The sequence below is a fragment of the Lissotriton helveticus genome, chromosome 3_2 (genome assembly GCF_964261635.1).
Source record: "Lissotriton helveticus chromosome 3_2, aLisHel1.1, whole genome shotgun sequence".
NCBI lineage: Eukaryota > Metazoa > Chordata > Amphibia > Caudata > Salamandridae > Lissotriton > Lissotriton helveticus.
In genome coordinates this window covers 473,842,440-473,857,366 of record NC_136062.1, presented here as the reverse complement: position 1 = coordinate 473,857,366, position 14,927 = coordinate 473,842,440, and the positions used below count along the sequence as shown (strand labels likewise).

The 14,927-nt window shown below is 53.1% G+C and overlaps 1 protein-coding gene across 1 annotated transcript in view; it reads left to right on the top strand.

The window, feature by feature from the left end:
• LOC144826369 (uncharacterized) overlaps window positions 1-14,927 on the top strand; it is a 377,712-nt gene that overhangs the window by 272,296 nt on the left and 90,489 nt on the right. Inside the window, exon 15 of the mRNA XM_078684697.1 lies at window positions 6,648-6,847. Within this exon, the coding sequence (XP_078540823.1) occupies window positions 6,648-6,847 (200 nt within the window). The remainder of the gene's footprint in view (window positions 1-6,647; window positions 6,848-14,927) is intronic.

Sequence of the window (14,927 nt, the reverse complement as noted above, 5' to 3'; positions counted from 1 at the left end):
AAATTTGCGATTCCTTGTATTGTGATTGCATTTAAGGAATCGCACATTTTGCGATTCCTTAAATGCAATGTAAGAAGCACCAAAAAAGTGCAATTTGGCCTTAAGGAATCGCAAATTACCACCAACTTCAAATTGGTGGTAATTTGCGATTTCTTTGAAAAATGCACTTTTTTGCATTTTTCAAAGTGCAATGTGAAGCACATACATGCCCTTAGGGCATGCATGTATGCCACATGTGCACCCATGCTTATTTCGGGGGTGCAACAGGGTATCCTTTTGACACCCCTGCACCCTTGAAATTGCATTCTCAATTTGCGATTTGCCAATTGCTAATCGTAAATCGAGAATGTCTTCCCAGTCATTCCTATGGGCCTCCAGGCCCATAGGAATGAATGGAGAGGTATTCCTTAATTCCTTACAGCCTGATTCATGTAGCCAATAGCGCTCGCAAAAGGGCCAGATTCTGAGAATCTGGCCCTTTGCGAGTGCGATTTTTGCATTTGGTATTCATGATCCCAAATGCAAAAATCGCTATGTAAGAATTCGCATATTTGCGAGGAATGGCATTTAAGGAATCTCTATTAGAGATTCCTCAAATGCTATTCATGACACAATGAAAAATAGCGATTTTGCACTTTTGGGGCTGCTATTTACCGAGAGGTCAGACCTGTCGGTAAATAGCAAAAACTCAGAAAAATGCTTTTAAAAGCATTTTTCTACGTTGCATGTTGCACACACACATGTCCTTTGGACATGTGTGTGCGCAACACCTGTTCAAATGTGCATTTTAGGGGTGCTACAGGGCGTCCTTTGGACACCCCTGGCACCCTTAAAATCGCTATCTTATTTGCGAGTAGCAAATTGCTACTCGCAAATAAGGGATACTCCCCATTCATTCCTATGGGCCTCTTGGCCCATAGGAATGAATGGGGAGTTTTTGCGAGTAGCAAATTGCTACTCGCAAATAAAGAACATGTAGGAATCGCTATTTAATTAGCAATTCCTACATGAATGCCGTTTTGCGTGTCCTCAATAGCGAATCGCTATGATTCGCTATTAGGGCCACGCAAAACGGGCTGTACATGAATCAGGCTGAAAATTCCTTAATTGCGAATCGCAATTTGCAATTCGCAATTAAGGAATATGTAGGATTCGCAAAATTTATTGCAAATCCTACATACATAGCATTTTGTGATTCTCAAATAGCGATTCACAAAAAATCGCTATTTGAGAATCGCAAAATGACTTTTTGATACATATGGCCCTAATCAGCTGCGGCAGAGACAGCCCTGGAAATTGGCTGAGAACGAGGCATCAAGGTGTTCAAAGGCAAACATCAACTGGGTGTCATCGGCGTAAGACCCACATTTAAGCCAAACGTGTGAGCAATAGCAGCAAGGGGGGGCCATAAAGATATGAAATACACACCATGCTTAATTTGTGCCTGTGGTTTTTGGTGCTGAACGCTGGCACTTAATCAACACCTGCGCTTGAGCACCAGTTAAGGACACATTCATTTTTTGTAGGCACAGGGAGATTAAGTAATTCACTGAGAATCACAGGATGTTGCCGACGCCGGAACTCGAACCTGGTTCCCCAGCTTCCAGGTCGGCAGCTCTGGCCATTACACCACATTCTCTTCCCATTTGTAGGGTTTCATGGCTTTACTTTTAGGCTGCGCTATCAGGAGAAATGAGCTGTGGACGCTGCCTCCTGAGGAGAGCCCCGGCAAATTTTTCTTTACAAATTAACCACTGAATACACGTGGGCTTAACGCTGATCCCTGACGTATGCCACAGATGGTCTTGTGAACCCCGATGTAAGTGGGGTAAGGCTGACTGCTTCCATCATACGCAGTTCCGATTCTTCCAGCTTTTTCCAGTCTTTGCAGGAGAATGTCATGTGACACCGTGTCAAAAGTGGCTGATAAATCTAACACAATTAGGATGGTATTTGTGCCCAAGTCTAGGCGGGTTTTGATAAACTCAGTCACTTCTAAGATTGGGGTCTATGTTCTAAATCCAGGTCTGAGCCCAGATTGTGAGGGATGAAGCACATTGTTCTCCTCAATAAAATCCATAATTTTGCAATATCCTGCAGATTCAACATCTTCCCAGAAGCAGGAAGAAGGTAGATTAGTCTGTGGCTGGTGGGGCATGAGGGGTACAGTTAAGGTTTCTTTAAGAGTAGAAGGACCAACACCCCATTCCCGCACGTGGTCACTGGACCTGATTCAAGAGAAAGGATTAAGAGAGCGTTTATCTTTGGATTCATGGACTGAAGGGCCCTTTTGAGAATGTGAGGTGGACAGAGGGCCAGCGGCGAGCCAGAACGAGCTTTTAATACCAGGCTCTCGGGAGCCTCTAAGGAGATCTTTTCAAAAGAGGACTTCAGACTGATCAATGTGCGGGAGGATTGTCCAGGACATAGCCGCCCAGTATCCTTGGTGTTAGAAATATTTGAATAAATGTTAAACACCTTACCATGAAAAAAGCTTGATATGTTTATGAATAAGTAGTAGGGAGTTTTTAGGGTTTAGGGATTGGTTGTTATGAGGGGTAGTAAGGGATTTTTAGGGTTCATGGAAGTGTAGAATTAAATGATCTTTAGGGGGGTTTTAGGAGCAGGAAAGTTTGGTCTTGATGGGTAGGAATGAGTTTGTAGGATTCAGGAAATTATAGCATTAAGGGACAGTAAGTAGTTTTTGGGATCCATGGATCTGTAATTTTAATTTACGGTATATTAAATTGGTACATTAATTTAACATAATAAAGTAAACTATAGAAAATTTATAATGGATTTTGGTTTTAAATATTAAATAAAAATTAATACCTAAATCAACTTTTGAGACCCAAGAATCTTAAGAAAGTCTCTCCAGTCTATACATTTTAAAAGTAGGAATTAGAAAGCAAACACACCATTTTCTCGAGGGGCGCCATATTATCTGCGGAGTTGATGATGGGGAGGGAAGGTGAGAGGTGGCTGGGACTGCACAACAGCAGCACAGTCCTCCTGACTGCCCTGCTCCTATCTGTGCTGACGCCAGAGTAGAACAAACAGTTCTCTCTGTTGGTCTCTATGTAGACATTATCTGGTTGTGAACAGTACTCTGTAGGTCTATGTGTAGACGTTGTCTGGTGGTGAACAGTTCTCTCTGTAGGTCACTATGTAGACGGTGTCTGGTGGTGAACAGTTCTCTGTAGGTCTCTGTAGACGTTGTCTGGGGGTGAACAGTTCTCCCTGTAGCTCTCTGTGTAGACGGGGTCTGGTGGTGAACAGTTCTCTGTAGGTCTCTCTGTAGACGTTGTCTGGTGGTGAACAGTTCTCTCTGTAGGTTTCTGTGTAAACGTTGTCTGGTGGTGAACAGTTATCTCTGTAGGTCTCTTTGTAGATGTTGTCTAGTGGTGAACAGTTCTCTCTGTGGGTCTCTGTGTAGATGTTGTCTGGTGGTGAACAGTTCTCTTTGCAGCTATAACTGTAGATGTTGTGTGGTGGTGAACAGTTCTCTCGTTAGCTCTCTCTGTAGATGTTGTGTGGTGGTGAACAGGTCTCTCTGTAGGTCCCTATGTAGACGTTGTCTGGTGGTGAACAGTTCTCTGTAGGTCTCTATGTAGACGTTGTCTGGTGGTGAACAGTTCTCTCTGTAGGTCTCTATGTAGACGTCGTCTGGTGGTGAACAGTTCTCTCTGTAAGTCTCTATGTAGATGTTGTCTGGTGGTGAACAGTTCTCTATGTAGGTCTCTATGTAGACGTCGTCTGGTGGTGAACAGTTCTCTCTGTAGGTCTCTATGTAGATGTTGTCTGGTGGTGAACAGTTCTCTATGTAGGTCTCTGTGTAGATGTTGTCTGGTGGTGAACAGTTCTCTATGTAGGTCTCTGTGTAGATGTTGTCTGGTGGTGAACAGTTCTCTCTGTAGGTCTCTCTGTAGACGTTGTCTGGTGGTGAACAGTTCTCTATGTAGGTCTCTATGTAGATGTTGTCTGGTGGTGAACAGGTCTCTCTGTAGGGTTCTATGTAGATGTTGTCTGGTGGTGAACAGTTCTCTCTGTAGGTCTCTATGTAGACGGTGTCTGGTGGTGAACAGTTCTCTCTGTAGGTCAATATGTAGATGTTGTCTGGTGGTGAACAGGTCTCTCTGTAGGTCTCTGTGTAGATGTTGTCTGGTGGTGAACAGGTCTCTCTGTAGGGTTCTATGTAGATGTTGTCTGGTGGTGAACAGTTCTCTCTGTAGGTCTCTATGTAGACGGTGTCTGGTGGTGAACAGTTCTCTCTGTAGGTCAATATGTAGATGCTGTCTGGTGGTGAACAGTTCTCTCTATAGGTCTCTATGTAGACGTTGTCTGGTGGTGAACAGTTCTCTGTAGCTCTCTGTGTAGATGTTGTCTGGTGGTGAACAGTTCTCTCTGTGGTTCTCTATGTAGATGTTGTCTGGTGGTGAACAGTTCTCTATGTAGGGTTCTATGTAGACGTTGTCTGGTGGTGAACAGTTCTCTCTGTAGGTCTCTATGTAGACAGTGTCTGGTGGTGAACAGTTCTCTCTGTAGGTCACTATGTAGATGTTGTCTGGTGGTGAACAGTTATCTCTGTAGGTCACTATGTAGACGGTGTCTGGTGGTGAACAGTTCTCTCTGTAGGGTTCTATGTAGACGTTGTCTGGTGGTGAACAGTTCCCCCTGTAGGTCTCTATGTAGATGTTGTCTGGTGCTGAACAGTTCTCTTGTTACCGCTCTGTGTAGATGTTGTCTGGTGATGAACAGTTCTTTCTCTAGGTCTCTTTGTAGACGTTGTCTGGTGGTGAACAGGTCTCTCTGTAGGGTTCTATGTAGACGTTGTCTGGTGGTGAACAGTTCTCTCTGTAGGTCTCTATGTAGATGTTGTCTGGTGGTGAACAGTTCTCTCTGTAGGTCACTATGTAGACGTTGTCTGGTGGTGAACAGTTCTCTCTGTAGGGTTCTATGTAGACATTGTCTGGTGGTGAACAGTTCCCTCTGTAGGTCTCTATGTAGATGTTGTCTGGTGGTGAACAGTTCTCTCCGTAGGGTTCTATGTAGACATTGTCTGGTGGTGAACAGTTCCCTCTCTAGGTCACTATGTAGACGTTGTCTGGTGGTGAACAGGTCTCTCTGTAGGGTTCTATGTAGACGTTGTCTGGTGGTGAACAGTTCTCTCTGTAGCTCTCTGTGTAGATGTTGTCTGGTGGTGAACAGTTCTCTCTGTGGTTCTCTATGTAGATGTTGTCTGGTGGTGAACAGTTCTCTCTGTAGGGTTCTATGTAGACGTTGTCTGGTGGTGAACAGTTCTCTCTGTAGGTCTCTATGTAGACGGTGTCTGGTGGTGAACAGTTCTCTCTGTAGGTCACTATGTAGACGGTGTCTGGTGGTGAACAGTTCTCTGTAGGTCTCTCTGTAGATGTTGTCTGGTGGTGAACAGGTCTCTCTGTAGCTCTCTCTGTAGACGTTGTCTGGTGGTGAACAGTTCTCTCTGTAGCTCTCTGTGTAGATGTTCTCTGGTGGTGAACAGTTCTCTCTGTGGTTCTCTATGTAGATGTTGTCTGGTGGTGAACAGTTCTCTCTGTAGGGTTCTATGTAGACGTTGTCTGGTGGTGAACAGTTCTCTCTGTAGGTCTCTATGTAGACGGTGTCTGGTGGTGAACAGTTCTCTCTGTAGGTCACTATGTAGACGGTGTCTGGTGGTGAACAGTTCTCTGTAGGTCTCTCTGTAGACGTTGTCTGGGGGTGAACAGGTCTCTCTGTAGGGTTCTATGTAGACGTTGTCTGGTGGTGAACAGTTCTCTCTGTAGGGTTCTATGTAGACATTGTCTGGTGGTGAACAGTTCCCTCTGTAGGTCTCTATGTAGATGTTGTCTGGTGGTGAACAGTTCTCTCCGTAGGGTTCTATGTAGACATTGTCTGGTGGTGAACAGTTCCCTCTCTAGGTCACTATGTAGACGTTGTCTGGTGGTGAACAGGTCTCTCTGTAGGGTTCTATGTAGACGTTGTCTGGTGGTGAACAGTTCTCTCTGTAGGTCACTATGTAGACGGTGTCTGGTGGTGAACAGTTCTCTTAAGCTCTCTGTAGACGTTGTCTGGTGGTGAACAGTTCTCTCTGTAGGGTTCTATGTAGACGTTGTCTGGTGGTGAACAGTTCTCTCTGTAGGTCACTATGTAGACGGTGTCTGGTGGTGAACAGTTTTCTGTAGCTCTCTGTGTAGACGTTGTCTGGTGGTGAACAGTTCTCTCTGTAGCTCTCTGTGTAGATGTTGTCTGGTAGGGTTGTATGTTGGAACTACACAGGCATTTTCCACACCTGCCTTAACAACTCAGTCTGAACCATGAGTGCAATTTATACCTGCTGGGCAGTTTATGCCAGCTCGACAGTGTTTGCCCAGCCATTGATTGTGTACCAGCGGGGCAGTGTGTATCCAGTCACTGAGTGTAGGTCCAGCAGGCAGTTTCCTCTACTTGGACAGTGTGTGTCCAGCTGGCAAATGCATTCCACTGGGCAGTGAATGTCAGCTCGAGAGTGGGTGTCCAGCCAGTGGGTGTAGGCGTACCGGGCAGTCTATGCAATCTGCAGATTTTGTGCCCAGTGGGCAGAGTGCTGATGCTGTGGATAGCTCAGTGAATTAATGTTCTTTCCCCCACAGTGCATCAGGATCTGGGACCTGGATTCCGGTCGATGCCTGAAGGTGATGTGGCCCACCTGCCCGGATGAGACGCCCACTGTAGCTATCATGGGCCTCTCGGTGGCCAAGGGCTACCTGGCATGCTGTGCTGGCTCCTGGATATGGCTCTACCACGTGGAGACCTGCAAGTGCCTGAGGACCTACAGGCACAATGAGAAGAGGTGAGAGCTGCCTGTATTAATGTTCTGCTTTTTCGGAACACCACAGCAGCCTCTGTTTCACTAATGACAAATGCAACAGTAGCCTTATTTTCACTGATGACAAACACAACAGCAGCCTCCTTTTCACTGATGACAAACACAACAGCAGCCTCCTTTTCACTGATGACAAACACAACAGCAGCCTCCTTTTCACTGATGACAAACACAACAGCAGCCTCCTTTTCACTGATGACAAACACAACAGCAGCCTCCTTTTCACTGATGACAAACACAACAGCAGCCTCCTTTTCACTGATGACAAACACAACAGCAGCCTCCTTTTCACTGATGACAAACACAACAGCAGCCTCCTTTTCACTGATGACAAACACAACAGCAGCCTCCTTTTCTCTGATGATGAGCACCGTAGCAGCCTAAGTTTCACTGATGATAAGCACCACAGCAGCCTCCTTTTCACTGATGATAAAGACCACATCAGTCTTCATTTCACTGATGATGAGCACCTTAGCAGCCTCCTTTTCACTAATGATAAAGACCCCAACAGCCTCCTTTTCACTGATGATGAGCACCTTAGCCGCCTCCTTTCAGTGATGATACACAGCGCACCAACCTCCTTTTCACTGATCATAAACACTGCAACAGCCTTAGTTTCACTGATTAAAGACACTACAACAACCTTTGTTTCACTTAGGAAAAACACCACACAAGCCTCCTTTTCACTGATGATAAACACCAAAACATCCTCCTTCTCAATGATGACAAGGACTACAACAACCTTCGTTTCACTAATGATAAACCACAGCAGACTTAGTTTCACTTATGACAAACACCACAAAAGCCTCCTTTTCACAAAGACTAAACAGCCTCTGTTTCACTAATGATAAATGCCACAGCTACTTCTGTTTCAGTAATGACAAACACCACAAAGCCACCTTTTCACTGATGATAAACACCACAGAAGCCTCAGTTTCACTAATGACAAACACCACAAAAGCCTCCTTTTCACTGATACTAAGTACCACAGCAGCCTCAGTTTCACTAGTGATAAACACCACAGAAGTCTCATTTTCACTGATGATATGCATTGCAGCAGCATTCGTTTCACTGATGATGAGCACCACAGCAGCCTTTGTTTCACAGATGATAAACACCACAAAAGCCTCATTTGCACTGATGATAGGCACCACAGCAGCCTTAGTTTCACTTGTGGTAAACACCACAGAAGCCTCAGTTTCACTAATGACAAACACCACACAAGCCTCCTTTTCACTGATGATAAACACCACAGAAGCCTCAGTTTCACTAAGCTGCCGATTGCTCAAAGGATAACTTTTAAAATTCTAACTTTAGCATTTAAGGCAGTCCACGACATGAGACCATCCTATCTAAGAAAAAGATTCAGCCGCTATGTCCCCACACGGCCGCTACGTTCTGCCGGCTGTAACCTCCTGAGTGTGCCCCGCTTCCAGCGAGTACGACTAGGAGGCTACTCGCTTGCTGTTGTCGCAGCCAGGACTTGGAACGCCCTCCCTCTCTCCCTGAGATCGACTGAAAATTTTGTTTCATTTAAGAAAGCACTGAAAACTCATCTTTTTATAACAGCCTATTAGTGTCATGTTTCTTTTAGATGGCCACTTGCTTGTTTTTCCTTTTTCGCGCCAGGATACTCTGGAGTAATGGAGCGCGTTATTAAACAGCAAATAATAATAATAACAAATAATAATAATAATAAGTACCACAGAAGCCTCCGTTTCACTAATAATAAGTACCACAGAAGCCTTTGTTTCACTAGTGATAAACACCACAGCAGCCTCCTTTTCACTGATGACATGCATCGCAGCAGCATTCGTTTCACTGATGATGAGCAACACAGCAGCCTTTGTTTCACTAATGACAAAAACCACAACAGCCTCCGTTTCGCAGATGATAAACACCACAAAAGCCTCATTTCCACTGATGATAGGCACCACAGCAGCCTCCTTTTGACTGATGATAAGCACCACAGCAGCCTCCTTTTGACTGATGATAAGCACCACAGCAGCCTCCTTTTCACTGATGATAAGCACCACAGCAGCCTCCTATTTACCGATGATGAACACAACAGCAGCCTCCTATTTACTGATGATAAACACAACAGCAGCCTCCTATTTACTGATGATAAACACAATAGCAGCCTCCTATTTACTGATGATAAACACAATAGCAGCCTCCTTTTCACTGATGGGAAGCGCCAAAGCAGCCTTCGTTTCACTGATGATAAGCACCACAGCAGCCTCCTATTTACTGATGATAAACACAACAGCAGTCTCCTTTTCACTGACGATAAACACCACAGCAGCCTATGTTTCACTGATGATAAGCACCACAGCAGCCTCCTATTCACTGATGACAGACACAGCAGCAGCCTCCTTTTCACTAATGAAAAGCACCACAGCAGCCTATGTTTCAGTGATGATAAGCACCACAGCAGCCTGCTTTCCACTGATGAGAACCACCACAGCAGCCTATGTTTCACTGATGATACGTACCACAGCAGCCCCCTTTTCACTGACGATAAGCACCACAGCAGCCTTCGTTTCACTGATAACAAGACCAGTGATGTATGGATGGAGGGATATTATGTGTTATGCTATGTTATATCGATTTGTATAGTGCAATAATCCCCCGAGTGGGAGTCCAGGTGCTTGGGCAGGTGTGTAGGTGCTTATTCGAAGCGCCAGGGCTTCAGCTTCTTGTGTACTCCAGAAGGGGGAGGAGGCTCTGGTGTGTTGAGGGAGGTCTCCAGAAGTGAAGAGGAGGCTCTGATGTGTTGAGGGAGGTCTCAAGAAGGGAGGAGGAGGCTTTGGTGTGTTGAGGGAGGTCCTTTCATGTCTTGAGTGTAATGGAGGAGAACAAGCGATGTGATGTTAATGTGACATAATGTTTGCAGAATATCATGTTATGGCTTGGGAAGTTCTGCTGTGTTGTGTTATGTCACGTTACTTTATTCATGTTATTCCAGATTGCATGGCACAGTATGTTATGCTATGTTATTTTGATAAATTGTCTTGCTATGTTATGGGCAGATATGCTATGTTTTGGTATGTTGTTGTCTGCCAGTTAAGGTGCAGTGTGGTATGTCATGAAGTTGATCGCTGTGATGTAACATGTTATCTTCCAGGTAGAATGTAATGCTTTTTTAGGTCGAGCTTCGACCTGTTGTTTCCTCTTCTCTGAGCTCTGACACACCCATCAGTTGCCATTGGCTGTTTCATGTGGCATTTAGAAATGGTGGCTTGTTATTGGTGCATTTCTGTAAATGTCCCTCCTTTGTGTGCTTTGCTCTGTTTCTGGCGATTTCACTCGGAGAATGCTCTGTTTGGCCATCACACTGTATAGCACCCTCCTCTTGTACGGGCAATTGAGATGCCAGAGGCTTACAATAATAACTACAGACTTTGGTTCTCTTTTAACTTCCCCAAGCTGCAGGGTGTCTTCGAGCTGTTTTGCAACCTAATTTACAAGCTGTGCCCAGGCCAGGCAGACAAAGAGGGCTTGTCAGCTGCTGTGTCTGGGTTTATCACTGGCTGTTCAGAAAGAGCCAGGCTGGTGAGTCCTCCACCTAACCTTCCCCGTCCTCCCCTCCCCCCCCACCTAAAAAAGCTAGACTTCAGACATGGGGCTGTTTTTAAAAGGATTCCCCTTGAAGGGAATCTAAAAACATTTGCATTCAAAATTGTGCATCTTCAGCTGCCGTACACTTCCCAGGACCAGGCGTGCCCCCACAACCCCATACTACCCCACACCCCTCACTTCTGGAGTCCTGAACTTAAGGAAACCTCCTGCGGGTTTTGCAGCCGCAGCAAGGAATGCGTGTCCCATGAACTCCCTGCAGCTCACACCCCCTTTACCCCTCAGCCAGGGAGGGAGCAGTCCCCTCTAAGGCGAATGTATGACGTTACAACGCATACATTTACCACGCATGCCTTTAAAGCGCAGTTTTTACATCGCAACATCCTTTAAAACGCATACATTTACATCGCATACCACTACAACAATTTTTTTTAAACTACATTTACAACGCATTCCATTACGTCGCATTATACCTTTACAAAGCATACCATTACAACGCATAACATTACATTGCATGTTTGGTAAGTGTTGGATAGTGTAGGGGTAAAATGCATTGTAATGGTATGCGTTGTGATGACATGCAATGCAAAGCCTGCATTGTAGTGACATGCGTTGTAGTGTCATGCGTTGTAGTAACATGCAATGTAATGGATGCGTTGTAGTGACATGCGTTGTAATGGATGATGCGATGTAATGACTGCGTTGTAAAGGTTGTTTCCCCTCTAAGACATATGAAGAAGCAAAGGCAGAACAATACAGAGGCGCTGCAATGGCCGGGAAGGAGACGTGTTCGCCGGTGTCTGTGAAATCCAGGGAGTCACAGACTGTTTGTCCGGAGCCCCACGCGGGCCTGTGCCTGCTCCCCACGCGGGCCTGTCCCTGCTCCCCTCGCGGGGCCTGTCCCTGCTCCCCACGCGGGCCTGTCCCTGCTCCCCACGCGGGGCCTGTCCCTGCTCCCGACGCGGGCCTGTGCCTGCTCCCCACGGGGGCCTGTGCCTGCTCCCCACGGGGGCCTGTGCCTGCTCCCCACAGGGGCCTGTGCCTGCTCCCCACGGGGGCCTGTGCCTGCTCCCCACGGGGGCCTGTGCCTGCTCCCCACGCGGGCCTGTGCCTGCTCCCCACGTGGGGCCTGTCCCTGCTCCCCATGCGGGGCCCGTGCCTGCTCCCCACGCGGGGCCCGTGCCTGCTCCCCAGGCGGGCCTGTGCCTGCTCCCCACGCGGGGCCTGTGCCTGCTCCCCACGCGGGGCCTGTGCCTGCTCCCCACGCGGGGCCTGTGCCTGCTCCCCACGTGGGGCCTGTCCCTGCTCCCCACGCGGGGCCTGTCCCTGCTCCCCACGCGGGGCCTGTCCCTGCTCCCCACGCTGGGCCCGTGCCTGCTGCCCACGCGGGGCCCGTGCCTGCTCCCCACGCGGGCCAGTGCCTGCTCCCCACGCGGGCCTGTCCCTGCTCCCCACGCGGGCCTGTCCCTGCTCCCCACGCGGGCCTGTGCCTGCTCCCCACGTTGGCCGGTGCCTGCTCCCCACGGGGGGCCTGTCCCTGCTCCCCACGCGGGCCTGTGCCTGCTCCCCATGTGGGCCTGTGCCTGCTCCCCACGGGGCCCGTGCCTGCTCCCCACGCGGGCCTGTGCCTGCTCCCCACGCGGGCCTGTCCCTGCTCCCCACGCGGGGCCTGTGCCTGCTCCCTACGTGGGCCTGTGCCTGCTCCCTACGCGGGCCTGTCCCTGCTCCCCACGTGGGCCAGTGCATGCTCCCCACGTGGGCCTGTGCCTGCTCCCCACGCGGGTCTGTGCCTGCTCCCCACGCGGGCCAGTGCCTGCTCCCCACGCGGGCCAGTGCCTGTTCCCCACGCGGGCCAGTGCCTGCTCCCCACGCGGGCCAGTGCCTGCTCCCCACGCGGGCCAGTGCCTGCTTCCCACGCGGGCCTGTGCCTGCTCCCCACGCGGGCCTGTGCCTGCTCCCCACGCGGGCCTGTGCCTGCTCCCCACGCGGGCCTGTGCCTGCTCCCCACGCGGGCCTGTGCCTGCTCCCCACGCGGGCCCGTGCCTGCTCCCCACGCGGGCCCGTGCCTGCTCCCCACGCGGGCCTGTCCCTGCTCCCCACGGGGGCCAGTGCCTGCTCCCCATGCGGGCCTGTCCCTGCTCCCCACGCGGGGCCGTGCCAGCTCCCCACGCGGGCCTGTGTCTGCTCCCCACGGGGGCCTGTCCCTGCTCCCCACGCGGGGCCTGTGTCTGCTCCCCACGGGGGCCTGTGCCTGCTCCCCCACGGGGGCCTGTGCCTGCTCCCCACGGGGGCCTGTGCCTGCTCCCCACGCGGGCCTGTGCCTGCTCCCCACGTGGGGCCTGTCCCTGCTCCCCACGCGGGGCCCGTGCCTGTTTCCCACGCGGGGCCCGTGCCTGCTCCCCAGGTGGGCCTGTGCCTGCTCCCCACGCGGGGCCTGTCCCTGCTCCCCACACGGGGCCTGTCCCTGCTCCCCACGCGGGGCCTGTCCCTGCTCCCCACGCGGGGCCCGTGCCTGCTCCCCACGTGGGGCCAGTGCCTGCTCCCCACGTGGGGCCAGTGCCTGCTCCCCACGTGGGGCCAGTGCCTGCTCCCCACGTGGGGCCAGTGCCTGCTCCCCACGCGGGGCCCGTGCCGGCTCCCCACGCGGGCCTGTCCCTGCTCCCCACGCGCGCCTGTGCCTGCTCCCCACGCGGGGCCTGTGCCTGCTCCCCACGCGGGCCCGTGCCTGCTCCCCACGCGGGCCCGTGCCTGCTCCCCACGCGGGCCTGTCCCTGCTCCCCACGGGGGCCAGTGCCTGCTCCCCATGCGGGCCTGTCCCTGCTCCCCACGCGGGGCCGTGCCAGCTCCCCACGCGGGCCTGTGTCTGCTCCCCACGGGGGCCTGTCCCTGCTCCCCACGCGGGGCCTGTGTCTGCTCCCCACGGGGGCCTGTGCCTGCTCCCCCACGGGGACCTGTGCCTGCTCCCCACGGGGGCCTGTGCCTGCTCCCCACGCGGGCCTGTGCCTGCTCCCCACGTGGGGCCTGTCCCTGCTCCCCACGCGGGGCCCGTGCCTGTTTCCCACGCGGGGCCCGTGCCTGCTCCCCAGGTGGGCCTGTGCCTGCTCCCCACGCGGGGCCTGTCCCTGCTCCCCACACGGGGCCTGTCCCTGCTCCCCACGCGGGGCCTGTCCCTGCTCCCCACGCGGGGCCCGTGCCTGCTCCCCACGTGGGGCCAGTGCCTGCTCCCCACGTGGGGCCAGTGCCTGCTCCCCACGTGGGGCCAGTGCCTGCTCCCCACGCGGGGCCCGTGCCGGCTCCCCACGCGGGCCTGTCCCTGCTCCCCACGCGCGCCTGTGCCTGCTCCCCACGCGGGGCCTGTGCCTGCTCCCCACGCGGGGCCTGTCCCTGCTCCCCACGCGGGGCCTGTCCCTGCTCCCCACGCGGGGCCTGTCCCTGCTCCCCACGCTGGGCCCGTGCCTGCTGCCCATGCGGGGCCCGTGCCTGCTCCCCACGCGGGCCAGTGCCTGCTCCCCACGCGGGCCTGTCCCTGCTCCCCACGCGGGCCTGTCCCTGCTCCCCACGCGGGCCTGTGCCTGCTCCCCACGTTGGCCGGTGCCTGCTCCCCACGGGGGGCCTGTCCCTGCTCCCCACGCGGGCCTGTGCCTGCTCCCCATGTGGGCCTGTGCCTGCTCCCCACGGGGCCCGTGCCTGCTCCCCACGCGGGCCTGTGCCTGCTCCCCACGCGGGGCCTGTGCCTGCTCCCCACGCGGGGCCTGTGCCTGCTCCCCACGCGGGGCCTGTGCCTGCTCCCTACGTGGGCCTGTGCCTGCTCCCTACGTGGGCCTGTGCCTGCTCCCTACGCGGGCCTGTCCCTGCTCCCCACGTGGGCCAGTGCATGCTCCCCACGTGGGTCTGTGCCTGCTCCCCACGCGGGCCAGTGCCTGCTCCCCACGTGGGCCAGTGCCTGCTCCCCACGCGGGCCAGTGCCTGCTCCCCACGCGGGCCAGTGCCTGCTCCCCACGCGGGCCAGTGCCTGCTTCCCACGCGGGCCTGTGCCTGCTCCCCACGCGGGCCTGTGCCTGCTCCCCACGTGGGCCTGTGCCTGCTCCCCACGCGGGCCTGTGCCTGCTCCCCACGCGGGCCTGTGCCTGCTCCCCACGCGGGCCTGTGCCTGCTCCCCACGCGGGCCTGTGCCTGCTCCCCACGCGGGCCTGTGCCTGCTCCCCACGCGGGCCCGTGCCTGCTCCCCACGCGGGCCCGTGCCTGCTCCCCACGCGGGCCTGTCCCTGCTCCCCACGGGGGCCAGTGCCTGCTCCCCATGCGGGCCTGTCCCTGCTCCCCACGCGGGGCCATGCCAGCTCCCCACGCGGGCCTGTGTCTGCTCCCCACGGGGGCCTGTCCCTGCTCCCCACGCGGGGCCTGTCCCTGCTCCCCACGCGGGCCTGTGCCTGCTCCCCCACGGCGGCCTGTGCCTGCTCCCCACGGGGGC